General features: G+C 46.1%; 1 protein-coding gene across 1 annotated transcript in view; it reads left to right on the top strand.

Annotated features, from left to right (window-relative positions):
- col27a1a (collagen, type XXVII, alpha 1a) overlaps positions 1–18,237 on the top strand; it is a 66,349-nt gene continuing 48,112 nt past the window's right edge. Inside the window, exons 1-4 of the mRNA XM_068574519.1 lie at positions 1–371; positions 4,710–4,780; positions 11,136–12,658; positions 16,275–16,328. Coding sequence (XP_068430620.1) covers positions 319–371; positions 4,710–4,780; positions 11,136–12,658; positions 16,275–16,328 — 1,701 coding nt within the window. The 5' untranslated portion in view covers positions 1–318. The remainder of the gene's footprint in view (positions 372–4,709; positions 4,781–11,135; positions 12,659–16,274; positions 16,329–18,237) is intronic.

Here is an 18,237-nt window from a genome sequence, read left to right as displayed (position 1 = left end):
CTGACTCCGTAACCCCCCTTCAGCAAGAACCAGCGTCCTCGGCGGCCGCGCGTCCCTCCATCTGGATCGGCATAAATGAATGAAACACTGGGGAATACCCGCAGACAACCGCGCAGGAAAACTCTCTGTCAAAGCAGCCTGCCGGGAGGAATTTATGTCGGGCTCGACGCGCCAATCAACATGAGTTTTTTCCTCTGGAACTTCATCCCCAGCTTGTCAAATGTGTAAAACGGCGACCGGTGTCTTCTGCCCCCCTCGCGACGGAGTCACGCTGTGATTAACGGTCAGGTTCTTGACTGCCAGGACAAATGAATACAAATGAATTTAGGCACCCGAAGGAGAGATTGCAGAACCTCTCATCTAGACACAAAGTGAGTACCTCTCTGTTTCTAGCCCCGTGTCTGTGTGTTGGAGGAAAAGCTGCTGCGCGCACCGACGAGCTGCGCGTCCTCCAGGTGGGACCTGTGGGGGGCCGGCCGGCTGCGGACCGGGAGCGGGGTCCACTGGGACCAGTGAGGCTGTGTACTGGGTCCACTGGGACCAGTGAGGCTGTGTACTGGGTCCACTGGGACCAGTGAGGCTGTGTACTGGGTCGACTGGGACCACTGAGGCTGTGTACTGGGTCCACTGGGACCAGTAAAGCTGTGTACTGGGTCTACTGGGACCGGTAAAGCTGTGTACTGGGTCCACTGGGACCGGTAAAGCTGTGTACTGGGTCCACTGGGACCAGTAAAGCTGTGTACTGGGTCCACTGGGACCAGTAAAGCTGTGTACTGGGTCCACTGGGACCAGTGAAGCTGTGTACTGGGTCTACTGGGACCAGTAAAGCCGTGTACTAGGGTCTGTTGGGACCATCACTGGCATCTGTTTTACCAGAACTTTGCCAAAACTCAACGTGTCCTCATGTTTTATTCTCTTATTTGTTCCCCATTGACATGGACACAGTAGACCAATCATAGTGTTTTTAAAAAGTATTAATATGACCTCGTAGCAGTACTTTGTGTAAAGGAAAATGCTTCATTCAAGTGTTTGAATGTTGTGTTAAACACACAACGTGTGTGTGTGTAACGCCATGTGATGTTTACCAAACTGACTCGTCTGAAGGTCCAACAGTTATTCAGACCTGTAAAGTTTCATGAGAAGTTCATCAGCATCACGCTGCGAGGTGCTTCCCGTGTTTCCTTCTCCAGCCGCAGACTGCGCGGCCACCTTTACGCACGCGGAGCTTTCTGGAGGTGGACGAGGGATCCGACTGTAAACCAGATGTTTTATGCATGTGTTTACAGTTTGACCTTCTAATATACTGACGGAAACATTGAGTCTTCTCTTGGCTACTGCGCGGACTGCTTTATGATGGAAGTGCATGGAGCAGACAGCTGTTACACAATTCACGTTAACACAACGCGTGAATGCATTTATCCTTTTAAACATGCATCCGTTGTTCTAGACTTATATTCATATTTGGTTTTATTGCGCAGTGAACATCTGGATGAGGTGATGTAGTGGAGCTGCATGAAGTCAGAGCAGGAAAGTCCGGAGATTTGACTCCCTGTGCTCAAGAGTCCCATGAAAGCAAGCTGGCCGAGTGTCATCACCTTTATTCATCACCTGAGAGCTTTGTGTTGCACATGAACTCTCCTTTGTTAAGACACAGAAGGTTCATGTCCTCTCAAAAGTAGCAAGACACGAAGAGTGACACGACAACATGTGTAAGATGTGCATGGATTGTGTTACAGCAGAGTCTGCCTGCGGTGTCAGCTGCATGGACCACACACACACACACACACACACACACACACACACACACACACACACACACACACACACACACACACACACACACACACACACACACACACACTCGTGGCCACGTGGTGTCGCCCTTTACGTCTTCTGGCTTTTTGAATGCAGCTTTCTTTAGCGGTTTGTTGGCATATTTTGATATTTTCTAACACAGAAAACACTCCAGAGTTTAATATTTAGAACATGATGAAGAGCCGCTGGGATCTCGCTCCAACCTGAATAATGAGTTTAATATCCAAGTAGAGCAGGTATCGCATGATTTAATGTGTGCTGCAGCTCATTGATGATGTCATTAGGAACATGTTTATATTAATAGACTGCAGAGAGAACAGAAAGTCAGATACTCGTCTGAAGAGACGTCGGTGACCTTCTCTTCCTCATCAGCTCCGCTAGTGTCAGCCACTCTGGAGGAATTTTCCACTGGGTGTGTGTATGAGTGTGTTTCTTTGTGTGTGTGTGTGTGTGTGTGTGTGTGTGTGTATGAGTGTATTTCTTTGTGTGTGTGTGTGGCAGGATCACCTTTGGGAAATCCTTCCAGTGAATCATTGAGAAGTCCAACCGAGTTAAAAGAAACGGAGACTGCAGGGCTTCTCAGTGTGTGTGTGTGTGTGTGTGTGTGTGTGTGTGTGTGTGTGTGTGTGTTTCTCTGCCTGGCTGCTGCTGCTGTGTGAGTGGCTGTCGGGTGGAGGTGTTTCTGGGGGTCGAGGGGTTAGAAGCAGGGTTTATACACGGCCGAAGCGGCTTCAGGAAAAGAGATAAACCCAACGATGCCAGAACAAACCACACGGAAAGAGAACCTCTGCTTTGAGGAAATGACAGTTTTGAATCAGTTGCTCGCTGCAGATCTCTGAATGAACGTCTTTGCCACTCAGCAAACATTTAAACCAACAATCCACACACTCTGACTCACTCTTTCCATCAGTCTCACTCCTTTGTCTCCACATTTTCCATTAGATGACTGTTTGATAGCCGAGGAGACGTGTGTGCAAACCACACTTCAGATAAGAAGAGAAGGATGTTACCATCCAGACCGAGCAGTGCTGCTCTCCCTTCTCTCTTTAAGCGGTTCAGTAGCTCACAGCATATCCAGCTTATACTGTCTGCTTTAATAGATGACCTGGGTCAGGAGTTATTGTTCATCTGGCCTGTATTTTGTCCACTCAGCTTGGTTGAGTTCCCTCAGGGAGTCCTGTCAGAGCTTCCTGTTGCAGCATGAAAACCACACCGGACTGAGTCAGAGTGCAGATGTCCGCCTCGCTGATTTAAATGTCCGCTCTGCTCAAACCGCCGTCACGTGTTCCACGGAAGAAAACTCAAAAAGACCCGGCGTCACGCGTGCACTTCAGAGCACAAAATCTAAACAAGCTACCGGGAACTTTAAAAAACTGAAAAGCCAAAGAAAACAGCGGCGTTTCCCAGGAAGCTCGGTCCAGTTTGCACAGATGCAAACGGCCCGAGGGACTCAGAGAGTTCTGTTCAGCGCAGTAAAAGATAATCTCTGCATTCATGACTCACTTTCAGAAAGCGGATCTCTCCTTCGCTGATAAGACTCACTGGATGAGACCGTAACCAGCTGGGAGTCTGGGAGAGAAACACACACACGCACACAGACACACACACACGCACGCGCAATAACCATCCTGAGTAACCACAGCCAGCTGTGTGTGAGGTTGATTGTGATGACGCTGCATTAGCAACAAGGAACAGGGAGACGCAGACACACTCGTGTTTGTACTCACACCCTGATCATCATCATGGAGACCAGCTTCCCCCGCTGGCCTGGAGGTTGCTCGCGTGGAGGTTGCTGGCCTGGAGGTTGCTCGTGTAGAGGTTGCTCGCGTGGAGGTTGCTGGCCTGGAGGTTGCTCGTGTGGAGGTCGCTCGCGTGTTGGTTGCTCATGTGGAGGTTGCTCGCGTGGAGGTTGCTCATGTGGAGGTTGCTCGTGTGGAGGTTGCTCATGTGGAGGTTGCTCGCGTGGACGTTGCTCGCGTGGAGGTTGCTCGCGTGGAGGTTGCTCTCAGAAACATTGCATAGAGTTGTGATCCAGCAGCGATGCTGCAGGTCAACATGTTGATGCAGCGTCAGCGTGTTCCCCACATCTCATGTATTTGGAGCCCACAAAACCGACTGGCTGCTCTGCAGCTACAGCTGCTATACACATTTCCTCCTCCGGTGTGTGTGTGTGTGTGTGTGTGTGTGTGTGTCTGGATGACCTGTGCTGCCTGTCACCAGACCTCAGTTCACTTTCCAGTCTCCTCACCTGGAAGTGAAGGTGTTGAGAGGCCGCTTTGTTTTCCTGGAGTTGTGTGTGTTGATGGAGAAGTCTGCGAGAGTGTTTATGTCTTCCAAACCACACACTGAACTGTGTGTTTGTGTGTGTGTGTGTGTGTGTGTGTGTTTTGAAATTGTAAGTGCTTTTGCAGAATCGAGTTTCCATTTGTTACTCACATGGTATCCGGTCTGAGTGACTTTGTGTTTTGATGTGAAAACAACGATTACAGAATAATATACTATTTATTACTATATTATACTACATATTACTATTATTATACTATTTATTACTATATTATACTGTGTATTACTATATTATACCTTTTGTATTCTGACTCGAGTTCATGACTTTGTGCTCTTTTGACTTCCTAATAAAAGATAAATACAAGTAAATCCAAACAAAGGGATTCCTACAGCTGGTTGTATTGATGGTTAATATTGATGGTTAATATTATTCAATGATGCTTTGTAGTTTTTAACAACCTTGCAACCCAACATGTGTTTCTATTAATGATCAACCATTCGTGATGGTTTGACTTCTTGAAGCTACTAGTGACATAAAAAGCTTTTGAAGTGTTTAGTTGTGTGTAGTGACTGTGTGTTTTGTCTCTAACGAGCTCTCTTCTCTTCCCCAGGAGAGCCCTATTGCTCTGTACCGTATTATATTGTACTTGTTACCTGGGACTTACACAAGTACACTCTGAAGGTAAGACGGCCTTCAGGTCACTTCCCTTCATCCTCCTTCTTCTTCACTACAACATGTACCACTGGAAACAAACTGTGGACTTTATTTCAGCTCTGGGGGATTAATCCTCTCATATTTATTCACTGACTAATAAACACTTTGCTGCGAGAGTCCAGCCAACGGTTGTCATGAAGAAATGTTCTTCACTGAGTTCTCTCATCTCTGACCTCTGACCTCTGACCTCTCATCTCTCATCTCTCATCTCTCACCTCTCACATCTCATCTCTCACATCTCACCTCTGACCTCTGACCTCTCATCTCATCGTTTTCATACGCAGTCGGCAGCAGTTTTTACTGCAAAGCTCTCAAAGTTATCGTCCAGGACCTGCTCAGCAGACACGTGTAGCTGCTAGCTAATGAAGCATTTAGCTGCAAGCTGGTGAAGCGTTTAGCTGCTAGCTGATGAAGCGTTTAGCTGCTAGCTGGTGAAGCATTTAGCTGCTAGCTGGTGAAGCATTTAGCTGCTAGCTGGTGAAGCGTTTAGCTGCTAGCTGGTGAAGCATTTAGCTGCTAGCTGGTGAAGCATTTAGCTGCTAGCTGGTGAAGCATTTAGCTGCTAGCTGATGAAGCATTTGGCTGCTAGCTGATGAAGCATTTAGCTGCTAGCTGATGAAGCATTTAGCTGCTAGCTGGTGAAGCGTTTAGCTACTAGCTGGTGAAGCATTTAGCTGCTAGCTGGTGAAGCATTTAGCTGCTAGCTGGTGAAGCATTTAGCTGCTAGCTGATGAAGCATTTGGCTGCTAGCTGATGAAGCATTTAGCTGCTAGCTGGTGAAGCATTTAGCTGCTAGCTGGTGAAGCATTTAGCTGCTAGCTGGTGAAGCGTTTAGCTGCTAGCTGGTGAAGCGTTTAGCTGCTAGCTGGTGAAGCGTTTAGCAGCTAGAGAGCCTCATGTTTTACTTTGGTTTATAGAGACCAAACGGAGAAGCAGGAACATTAGACTCTCATGAAGCAGGTGGTCAGAAACACGACGACATGATAATGTTGCTCTATAACTTCTGGATGTTTAAATAATCAACTGTGAGCTGCTGACAAGTTAAAACGTGACGATATGATCTGTTGTGTATTTGGCTGGTTTGTGTGTGATTGTGCAGGTAAACATTGTGTTTGGATTGTGAGTTTCTTCTTTTACCAGATGAAGAGTTACAGACACAGCTCAGTGAGTCGGCTCCTTCTCTCCTCAACATCATGACGGCCTGTCTTTTTTCCCACAAATTTAAAGTCAAAGCTCTTTAATAAACATTTACACCTGCTCTTTTTTTGAAGTGCTGGCCTTTTCGTTTTTTTTTATACAAAAAAAACTTCTGAAATGTAAATTTACAAAAGTCTTTTATGACATAAGAGCTGTGATTGGGCCGATCTGTGATGTAAACAGCACATCTGGTGTGCTGGTGGCTTCATTACACATGAACCTTTACTCCACGTGCCTCTACTGTCGCCACCAGATGAAAACACAACGCCAAAAAGTATCTTACACATCAATTTCAAACATTGAGATGATTCTCGCTGTATCGTGTTACTGTGGGATGGATGTTTCCTCTCGCAGACATCATCCCCACTCGGCCAAACAGAGCTGTGGTGAGTGTGTGAATGAGTCGGTGACTTCATCCTCTACAAGAAGAACGATACCGACTGAAGAGTCTTGGACTTTCTCTCCGTCCTCCTCGAATGACTTGGCGCAGAGCGAGGCTACGAACGCCAGCCATGTGTTCAACACACGTCTGCTGTGTGTGTGTGTGTGTGTTCCCATCCATACAGTGTTATGTATATCTGAACCCACATGGTTAATGCATCATGCGCCAGTAGTGAAATGTAGAGACTGGAGTCTCCAGAAGAGATAGATGCAATGAGCCTTTACTGTAGAAGAGACCACACAGAGGGAATGATCCCTGTGTGGATGGTACACTATACAACACTATACTACACTATACCACACTATACAACAATATACAACACTATACAACACTATACTACACTGTACTACAATATACAACACTATACCACACTATACTACACTATACTACACTATACTACACTATACTACACTATACAACACTATACTACACTATACAACACTATACTACACTATACAACACTATACTACACTATACTACAATATACCACACTATACAACACTATACTACACTACACAACACTATACTACACTATACAACACTATACTACACTATACTACACTATACAACACTATACTACACTATACCACACTATACTACACTATACTACACTATACCACACTATACTACACTATACTACACTATACTACACTATACCACACTATACTACACTATACTACACTATACTACACTATACTACAATATACTACGATATACAACACTATACTACACTATACAACACTATACTACACTATACTACAATATACCACACTATACAACACTATACTACACTACACAACACTATACTACACTATACAACACTATACTACACTATACTACACTATACAACACTATACTACACTATACCACACTATACTACACTATACTACACTATACTACACTATACCACACTATACCACACTATACTACACTATACCACACTATACTACACTATACTACACTATACTACACTATACCACACTATACTACACTATACTACACTATACAACACTATACAACACTATACTACACTATACTACAATATACTACGATATACAACACTATACTACACTATACCACACTATACTACACTATACTACACTATACTACACTATACCACACTATACTACACTATACTACAATATACTACGATATACAACACTATACTACACTATACCACACTATACTACACTATACTACACTATACTACACTATACCACACTATACTACACTATACTACACTATACTACACTATACCACACTATACTACACTATACTACACTATACAACACTATACAACACTATACTACACTATACTACAATATACTACGATATACAACACTATACTACACTATACCACACTATACTACACTATACTACACTATACTACACTATACCACACTATACTACACTATACTACAATATACTACGATATACAACACTATACTACACTATACCACACTATACTACACTATACTACACTATACTACACTATACCACACTATACTACACTATACTACACTATACTACACTATACCACACTATACTACACTATACTACACTATACAACACTATACAACACTATACTACACTATACTACAATATACTACGATATACAACACTATACTACACTATACCACACTATACCACACTATACTACACTATACAACACTATACTACACTATACCACACTATACTACACTATACTACACTATACAACACTATACTACACTATACTACACTATACAACACTAAACTAGACTATACTACACTATACTACACTATACTACACTATACAACACTAAACTAGACTATACTACACTATACTAGACTAAACTACACTAAACTAGACTATATACCACACTATACTACACTATACTACACTATACTACAATATACTACACTATACCACACTATACTACACTATACTACACTATACTACACTATACTACACTATACTACACTATACAACACTATACTACACTATACTACACTATACTACACTATACTACACTATACTACACTATACAACACTATACTACACTATACTACACTATACTACACTATACTACACTATACTACACTATACTACACTATACTACAATATACTACACTATACCACACTATACTACACTATACTACACTATACTACACTATACTACACTATACAACACTATACTACACTATACTACACTATACTACACTATACTACACTATACAACACTATACTACACTATACTACACTATACTACAATATACAACACTATACTACACTATACTACACTGTACTACTCTATACTACACTGTACTACACTGTACTACACTATACTCCACTTCATCCCATGTATGTCTGCTTTCTTCTGGCTATCCCATAAAGCGCTAATGATTTGAGGGAAGGAGAGACGTACAGAGTTCATGAAGAGCTGGCGGTGCAGGAGAGCTGATGAGTACCATATTCTATTAAATCAAATGGGAGCGTGTTAAAACCTGGTGTGTATCAATAACACTTCATATTCCAGACGAGACGGATTAGTTTACGTTTTTGTTTGACACGGTGCATGGGAGAGCTCAGCCGCTTCCTCCCTCAGGTCTAATTCCTTGATCACTACCACCTCGACCAGGGATCAAATTCTGGCTCTTCACTTTCTTTTTCTAAACTTTCCTTGCAATTATATAAAGTCTAATGAAGCCAGCCGTGTGCTGTAGAAGACAAGCGTCTCATTGAAGTCCTTTCTCACCACTCCAGCCACGGTTTGGACGTCGCTCTTTCCCCTCAGCGTTCCCACTTTGTCATGTCATCAACATTGTGGGCCCGTGTTTCTATCTTTTCTATACACATGTCCCCATTAGGCAAGGCCCAGTGACCACAGGTCAGAGACAATGAAGACGTGGAGGGTCTGAGATCACAGGTCATGCGGGACCCCGAACACTGAAACGCCGACAGAGCGTCAACGTTGGCGGAAAGACTGGAAACTGTATTCTGCCTCCGTGAGGAAGGGAGACGCTGCACTCGCTCGTGGTCCCTGTGGTCTTGTTCTGAGTTTCCAAACTGGCACCATTGATGAGAAAGAAAGAGGAGCAGGGAAGAGGGGAGGGTTTTCTGATGATGCCGATGTGGCTCATTCATCCCCGACAGCCTTAAAACAAAGAGGCACATACACTTTAACATGCAACGGTAATGACTCAGCTGCGCTAATTGGTGTGGAGGTTACGTAATGTTGTCATGTATGTTAGAAGCTGAACTCGGCCCCCTGCGCCTCAAAAGTTAGCTCCAAACAGGGTCCAACAGCGCCTCTTTCCTCTGGAGGGGAGTTTGTGGGCCTTCGAGGAGAGGATTAGGCCTCCAGCCTGGTTGTGCGTTGCGTTGCAGGTTCCTAAAACCTTCACTGAGCTCCACAGTCACAAGTCACAGTTAGCTCCACCAGCCGCCATGTTTCCATCCGCACACGGCGAAGGACATTCCTCACGTACCCATCGGGATGAAGGAGTCTTCACAAAGACAACGGGGAAGTTGTGAATACATTTCATTGTTGTGACTTGACCATGGGTAGAGAAAAGCCCAGCATGCATCAGGAGCCGGGCTTCATTCTGGTTTAAGTTGCTCTTGCTTGACTTTGCATGTCTGAGTTATTATGTTTATATATATGATGTTTATTTGCTGCTCGCTGTAAACCCAAACAATATTTCAAGTGGAAAGAACAGACAGACATCACGGCGCTTTCTACAAGAAAACATACAACGACCAAAGACAGGAAGGCAACATGAGCTGAAGATCCTAAATGTGTAACCACGAGGCTTTGACTTTGTTCTTTCTTGTCCTTTTGAGCTGTTTGTACACGACCACATCAGTCTTACACTTCAGGGGAAGCAGCTCCTTGAGGAATTTGCAAAAAAACATGGAATACTTTGAGCCATCTGCTGTCTGCTCGCTGAAAGCAGCTTGATGCTTCACGAGGTCAAACTTCTTCTGGACAGAAGCGTGAGGCTGAAAACCACAAAAGCCACCGCAGCATCTCTCTGCAACCATGCGAGGTCCCTTCACAGCGCCCTATCATCAGCCCGGCTTCATGTCCGTGTTGGTCTATTCACAGTCATTTGTTCTGGCCGTGAGTCGCAGCAGACGGCCGACAGAAGCAGTTTGCTCACCTCAAAACGCAGCCAGTTTATTATTCTTTGCATCTATTTTCATTTTTGCTTCAATCGTCTTTTCTCTGTCTGTGTCTTCACCCTGCAGAGCTCCATGACTTTGTGAACTGCTGCTCAGTCAAACATGATGTATAGCCGTGCCCGTCATGTGTAGATTGTTTTTATTTTGTTAACGGAAAGTTATTGGAAAATATTCTCATGAGCCAGTGTAGTGTTGACTTGTACTGTTTTCCGCTGTGATTCACTCCCGGTGAGCGTGGATGAATTGACTTAGAGTGTTTTTATTTTTCATCTCTCTCTGGTGAGGTTACAGAGCAGACAAGAAGATAAAGAACTAACTTATAATAAAACATGAAGTCAAATATTAAAGATCAGTAGGATAATGTCAAGTGTTTAGACTTAAAATAAATAGTGATATTCTTCCCAGGTACTACAAGAGAGCACATAATAGTACATGTATTGTTGTTATTGATGTGTGACCTTCATAAACAACAACATGATGATCTGCACCTCTAACGTCTTCTCTCTTTCATGCAGATGTGGACATCCTCCAAAAGTTGGGGCTCAAGGGAGAGAAACCGTCGCGCTCGGTGCCTGCAGGGGTCATTCCATTCAGGTCGGGCATCATCCTCAACCAGCGGGCGCACATTGAAACCCCGCTGCGCTCGGTCATCCCGCCGGCCGTCTGGCCCAACCTGGCACTGGTGCTGAGTGTGCGCTCGCACCGGGTCAACAGCGCTTTCCTCTTCACGTTGCTCTCGGGCCGCAAGAAGCTCCTTCTGGGCCTGCAGCTGGCGCCGGGCCGCCTGGTCCTCCACGCGGGACCCAACACCTCGGTGGCACTGCCCTACGAGCCCCACGATGGCCAGTGGCACCAGCTGGCGGTGGGAATTAACGGACAGAGAGTGACTCTTTATGCCTCCTGCGGAGAGCAGAGTGTCCATGCAGACTTTGGGTGGGACAGCGAGGAGGGAGCGGCTCCGGAGCTCCAGGGCTCCTTCCTGTTGGGGAGGACGAGCCATCAGCAGGCCTCGGCGCACTTTGAAGGAGCCATCTGCCAATTCGAGCTGGTCCCTTCTGCACAGGCGGCTCACAACTACTGCAGGTACATTAAGAAACAGTGCAGGGAAGCCGACACGTACAGGCCCAACCTTCCTCCCTTGCTGCCCATCCTACCGCGAGAAGCAAACGTCACAGCTACCGCCGCCGCCCCGAAACGCGGCGGCTCGGAGACGCCCAGGAAGCCCGCGGGGAAGAGCCTCGCCAGGAGCGTCGCCGCCGCCGCCTCGGCAGTCAGGCATGTGGCCTCCACCCAAACGATGAAGCTCGGCCCCGGGACCGTTCCTACACCCTTTGTGATCACCTCCGTGCCCGTCACGGTCCAGCTCGGTTTGGCCTCCCCGCCACCCAAGGCCAGGACCGAGACCGTCACAGCACCACTCAGGACAAGAGTACCGCCGACCAAACCCCCGAACCCAAGACCCAGCACCTCTAAAGCTTCGACTCACAAACCCTCCAAGCCCCCGGCCCCAAAGCCCACTCCTCACAACAGCTCCAAAAGGGCAACAGCAGGAACAGACATCAAGAAGAAGTCTACTCTTCCAGCCACTAGCAGCACCAAACCCTCCAAGACGAAGCCCGACTCCGCCTTATCAGAACAAGGTGCACTCCCGAAGAAACCACAACCCACCACGTCCAAGAAAACAACGCCCAGGCCGAAAGTTACGCCATCCAAAGCCACTCCGTCCAAACCCAAAACTAATTCTGTCAAAGTTCTCCCTTCCAAACCATCGATATCCAAAGTCAACCCTTCAAAACCACCGATCTCTAAAACGACGACGGCTAAAACCTCCAAGCCGGTCACCAAGCCGGTCACCAAGCCGGTCACCAAGCCAACGAAGCAAGCCAGAACCACCAAGGCTCCAGTCACCCCGCGACCGTCTCCATACAACGCCGTGACGCCGCCGGCTACCGACGGCTTCCTGAGCTGGGAGCTGCCGCCGACCCAGTTCTCCCTGCTGGCTGGAGGTATCGGACAGAAAGGAGAAGCCGGCCCGTCGGTAAGCACCTCTGGTCCGTTGGGTTGGTACTGTGTGTGTTTGTGTGTCTGCTACAGGCAAAAGGCAAGTAAAAGTACAATAGATGCATACATGAGCTCACTTTACTGTGATCAATCGAGGGCCAGCTGACACCACATGGGTCGACAATGTGTATGTGCATGATGGAGAGCTCAGACATGCAATAAAATGAGAAGATACAGTGATGACGCATCTTTAAATAGTTTCTGAAGCTGACGCATTAGCCTGGCTTCTCACAACTAAAGCTTCTGGAAAGTCAAGGTGAAGAAAAAGAAGCAGTCTAAGTCTCAGCTGTTTAATGATTAGTTTATGTGAGTAAAGTTTTAAAAGTGAGTGGAGTAAACTCCATTAAGGACATCTCAGGCTTTGTCAGGTCTGAGTCTGGAGTCTAAGAGACCACAGAGATATGTAGGTTAATGTCGCTCTATCTCCTTTCCCACACAGGTTAGAAATCCCACCTTTTCCTCCCTCCTTCCCTCCTTCCCTCCTTCCTCTGAGCACTGAACCCTGCAGGCTGGTGTGACGTGTCAGCTCTGACGCCTTGCCGTCTCCGCACCAGATTCCTCTGTCGTAGAGAGCGAGTGGAGGTCTCATGGCCCTCTTTCAAAGCCAGGTCAGGGGTCAAAGCAGTCAGTAAACACCATCATTCAGCTTCCCGATTCAGCGCTAAAGTAGGCATGGCCTACATCACACGGAGCGGGAACCCTGAGGCAGGCCGAGTCTATTTCCACCTTTTTTCACACCAAGCATCTCAGTTGCATCTTGACTGAACACTCGAGCTGGACTTCAGCTGCATAATTCATAAAACTGTGGCTGTTTCTTTACAGGAAATGTACAAATGCACACTCACAAAGTTGTTAATCAAACACAAATGAACTGTGCTGAGGAGTTATATCATGTTAAGAGCTTTACATAATTATCTACCTCGCCTCTATATGTGTCCTGACCGATAGCCTCGATGGCTCCTCAGCCCCTCTGGGTGTGTCCGTACTGGTATTTAAAGCTTGTGAGGGAGTAATTTCAGTGTGAGGTGTGAGGCTTGTGCGTTTGATACGTGTGCCTTGCTTAGTCATTGTATGGTCTGTAATTTGCGTTGTAGATTGCAGAGGGCGGTTTGCATCTCCGCTGATGTCCAAACTGCACTTCCATTGAACCAAATTACTGCAATTTAGAAAACACGGCCTGCAATCTCAATACGAAGCGCGTGTATGGATTGGAGAAGGAGGATTTAGAGAAGTTATCAGATAATTAACTGAAGAACTGCTGCGTTCAAATATGTGATCAATGACACCGATCATCAAAACTGTGCTCCAGCTTCGGCTTAGGAAGACTTACAATCTGAATAAAAGGCTTCGGCTTTACGTAGAAATGTGGATGTTTTGTCAGAGCTTCTGATTTAAATGCATTGATGTGATCGTACATTTAGACTCGCACAGATTATTATCTGAGAATATTGCAGGCATCAAACTGATGCTTCATGTCAAAGTGAGTGTGCAGTTGTATGCATGTGTGTGTGTGTGTGTGTGTGTGTGTGTGTGTGTGTGTGTGTGTGTGTGTGTGTGTGTGTGTGTGTGTGTGTGTGCGTGTGTGTGTGTGTGTGTGTGTTGCAATGTAGCGCTTGAGAAGATCCCAGATGAACCCGGTCAAGCTTCTTTTTCAACATAGTTTGGATTTCATAAACACACACGCCATGTGCACACTCTGTCTCTCAGCCGTACACACACACACACACACACACACACACACACACACACACACACACACACACACACAGCATTGCATTCATTGAGTTTTCAGCCAACAGCTGTATCATTCATGGCTCTTGCTGCCTGTAGTGTTAATAGTCTCCTCCTGAAAGACACAGCAGACTGTGCAGACTCTTGTTTCCAGCGTGCAGACGCTGCAGGATGCAGACGCTGCAGGGTGCAGACGCTGCAGGGTGCAGACGCTGCAGGGTGCAGACGCTGCAGGGTGCAGACGCTGCAGGGTGCAGACGCTGCAGGGTGCAGACGCTGCAGCGTGCAGACGCTGCAGGATGCAGACGCTGCAGGATGCAGACGCTGCAGGATGCAGACGCTGCAGGATGCAGACGCTGCAGGATGCAGACGGCAGCGTTCCCTCCGTCTGAAGCTCTTCTGGCTCCTCGCTGCTGCTTTCAAAATCTGTTCCAGCGCACACCTAATTGTGGTTTATATGTTCTTGAGTTTTATGTGATTGCTGAAAGTGAGAGTTGGAGATTAGCGTTTACTTTGAGTTTAAATGGTTGAAGCCAAACTCTCATAACTCTCATAACAAGGTGTTTGTATTCAGTTAAATTGTAATGCCTGAGGACTGAAACAACAATTAGACCTGTCAAGCTGTTTATTTTGACATAAATAAACAAGATTATTCTGCAGTTAACACATTTGCGCTGTGCACTCCGGTGCTTTTGAGTTATAATTGTTAAACGAAAGCCAAACAAGCGAATTGGAGCGATATTTTTTAAACTCTGAAACCATTAATCACACAGATCATAACACAACTCTGAGTGCATAATCCAGGCTCAGTGCATCCAGGTGGCACGCATCATGTCAGCTTCCTCTCAGGCGCAGTCAGCGAGTCTGAAGCTCGTAACCCAAAACAGCCTTTTGACATCAGACTGTTTGAAATCTGGTGATTGGAAAATGTGTTTTGATGTGGGAACATATACCTCCCTGAGTGGAGCGCAGTCAAGCCACACACTCTGCAGGGCAGGAAAGAAATGAGTAGAAGATGGACACGAGAGGAGAGAAGAAGACAGTAGGAGTAAACAAAGTGTGAGGAAGGAGGGCGGCGCTGTGGAGGCGGAGCTTGTGTTGGTGTTGACGGTCCTGAGGCCACCAGAGAGCACCCCACCTGTAAAGAGGGTGGTGGTCTCACCCCTGGAGGTCGTCGTCCTGCAGGAAGATGGTGGGGGGCCAGTGATAAGCTCCAGAGCGATGCACCAGACGCAGACAGACACGACGTACGCGGCGACCTTTACTCTCTGGGCTGGCGTCGTTTTGAAGTCAAAGTTGTTTTTGAAGTTTTTCTTTGTCTCTTTGAGTTCGAAGCCTCGTGAAAAATGAGCCGATGAAACCGGAGATCGGGTCAAACTTTCACACCGCGCTTTATGGTAGATGCTTCTGACTCTTTACTGGATCCTCATATCTTTGTTATTTCAGGCATCAAATTTAACGGCGTCGTAAAAATACTGTAATTCATTTACAGTGAAAGCAATTTAAAAATTCCTTATGGAGCGTTTTATACAAATTTGCATCAGGATCCGGAGCCCTGGAGGTTTAGCGCTCTGTTTTTCCTCACTTCTCCTCTTCCTCTTTTTTGATTAAAAGAAAACGAATGAGCACGAGGCCGATGGAGCCACACAGCGGCATCGAGCAGCGCAGGAAATGACCTGTTATTACTAGTGTTGCTGCGGCTTCCTGCCACGCGGGCGAAGAACTTCCTGATGGATAAGACTGAACTCTCATCACCTTGAGACGTTTCAGTGGAAACACACCTTCTCCATGAGCTGATGGATGTGACGGGGTGAGATAGAAGCGTAAGATCATCTCAATGCACTCTTTCTCTCTCTCTTCAGGGACTGCCGGGACCTCCAGGGAAGCCGGGTCTGCCGGGCAAGAGGGGTCCTCGGGTGAGTCTTCACGCCTCCAGCTCTGCAAACACGCGGCCATTTGTAACCTCTGGAAATAGTTTTGATCCCAGGATTTTAAATGCGTGTGGAACCGTTTTAATAAGTGTGTCTTTGTGTAGGTTTACTGTGTGTGTGTCTCTCTGTGTGCGCGTGGTGTGTGTGTGTGTTTGTTTGTGTTTTTGCTACTGCTTCTGACGCACACGTTGACGAAAAGCTCACACACAAACAGACTTTAAATAAAGCCTCGTGGCAGAGAAGAGACTCAGGAAGACGGAGAGGAGAAAGAGGACATAGAGGATAGAGAGAGGATAGAGAGGACATAGAGAGAGGATAGAGAGAGGATAGAGAGGACATAGAGAGAGGATAGAGAGAGGATAGAGAGGACATAGAGAGAGGATAGAGAGAGGATAGAGAGGACAGAGAGGACATAGAGAGGATAGAGAGAGGACATAGAGAGGAGAGAGAGAGGACATAGAGGACGTAGAGAGGATAGAGAAGACATAGAGAAGATAGAGAGAATAGAGAGGACAGAGAGAGGACAGAGAGGACAGAGAAAGGACATAGAGAGGACATAGAGAGGACATAGAGGACAGAGAGGACATAGAGAGGACATAGAGAAGACATAGAGAGGATAGAGAGAATAGAGAGGACATAGAGAGGACAGAGAAAGGACATAGAGAGGAAAGAGAGAGGACATAGAGAGGACATAGAGAGGACAGAGAGAGGACATAGAGGACATAGAAAGGACATAGAGAGGATAGAGAGGACCTAGAGGACAGAGAGAGGACATAGAGAGGAGAGAGAGAGGACATAGAGAGGACATAGAGGACATAGAGAGGACATAGAGGACAGAGTATCTGTGTGTTGCAGCCTGGAGGCCAAAGTCCTGAACCATTTTATAAAGTTACAATAATAACCTGCCAAGCCAGGCTCCCACATCACTTTTAATCCCTCCCTTCACTCAGCTCACACACTCTCTCACACTCACACACACTCTCACACACTCTCACACACTCACACACAAAGTTTTCCTATGCAGGCAGATTGACCGTATTCAGCACGAGGCTGCGAGCGCTGACCTCCCACCCCTCAGCATAAACAGGAAAGCTCCTATAAAGACGGCCTTTCAAACGGCTGGCTGTGCCACAGGATGCCTCATAAAAGCCTGTAAACAGACAGAGAACACATGGCTTCACTGGACTTTCCTCTCTGAGCTGTTGCAGCAGGCGACACTTCATAGGAATCCTGCTCCGGACGAATGAAAGGCCTCTTTCTCCAGAGCGCTTGAGGAGATAAAGTCTCCTTCGTGGGTCTTTTTGGGAGGAATTTCTCTCTGAATAGATTCAGGAAGACTTATTTTTAAGTATGTAAAAAGTTATCGGACAGACTGCCATGAAAAGGTTGTTATCTCTAGCGCCACCAGCAGGCGGACATGTGTGGTTTTGAGTGAAGTATCTCAACAACTGTTGGACGGATGGCCGTGACTCACAGATACTCACGCTCAGGATGAGCTGTCATAACTTTGGTGGATCCTTTATTTTCCCTCCAGTTGCATCATCAGGTCGACATTTTAAATTGCTCAAACTTTATGATAAAATACCTGATGAATGACATTCCTGTCGGCCTCCTTTGTGTTAGCACTATTCCGCTAATGTCTGCATGCTAACACATCAAACGATGTGAGATAGGGAACCTGGTTGACATTATATATGCTAAACGTCCGCATGTTAGCATGCTGATGTTAGCATGTAGCTTAAAGCTCGACGTACGTCTCAGAGTTGAATGTCGACTTTCTGTCTTGTTTTTTTAAAGCTTTTGACAAAACTTTTGATAAACACCACAAACAAGCGACTCAGTCAGTTTGTAACTTTTTGTGTGTTTGTTTCTTTAAATTCTGACTTACTGTTTG

The sequence above is a fragment of the Clinocottus analis genome, unplaced genomic scaffold (genome assembly GCF_023055335.1).
Source record: "Clinocottus analis isolate CAN_PGR_092001 unplaced genomic scaffold, fCliAna1.0.p SCAF_13, whole genome shotgun sequence".
In the NCBI taxonomy this organism is placed as follows: domain Eukaryota; kingdom Metazoa; phylum Chordata; class Actinopteri; order Perciformes; family Cottidae; genus Clinocottus; species Clinocottus analis.
Note: the sequence above shows the minus strand (reverse complement) of the source record. Positions and strands in the feature narration are given on the sequence as shown.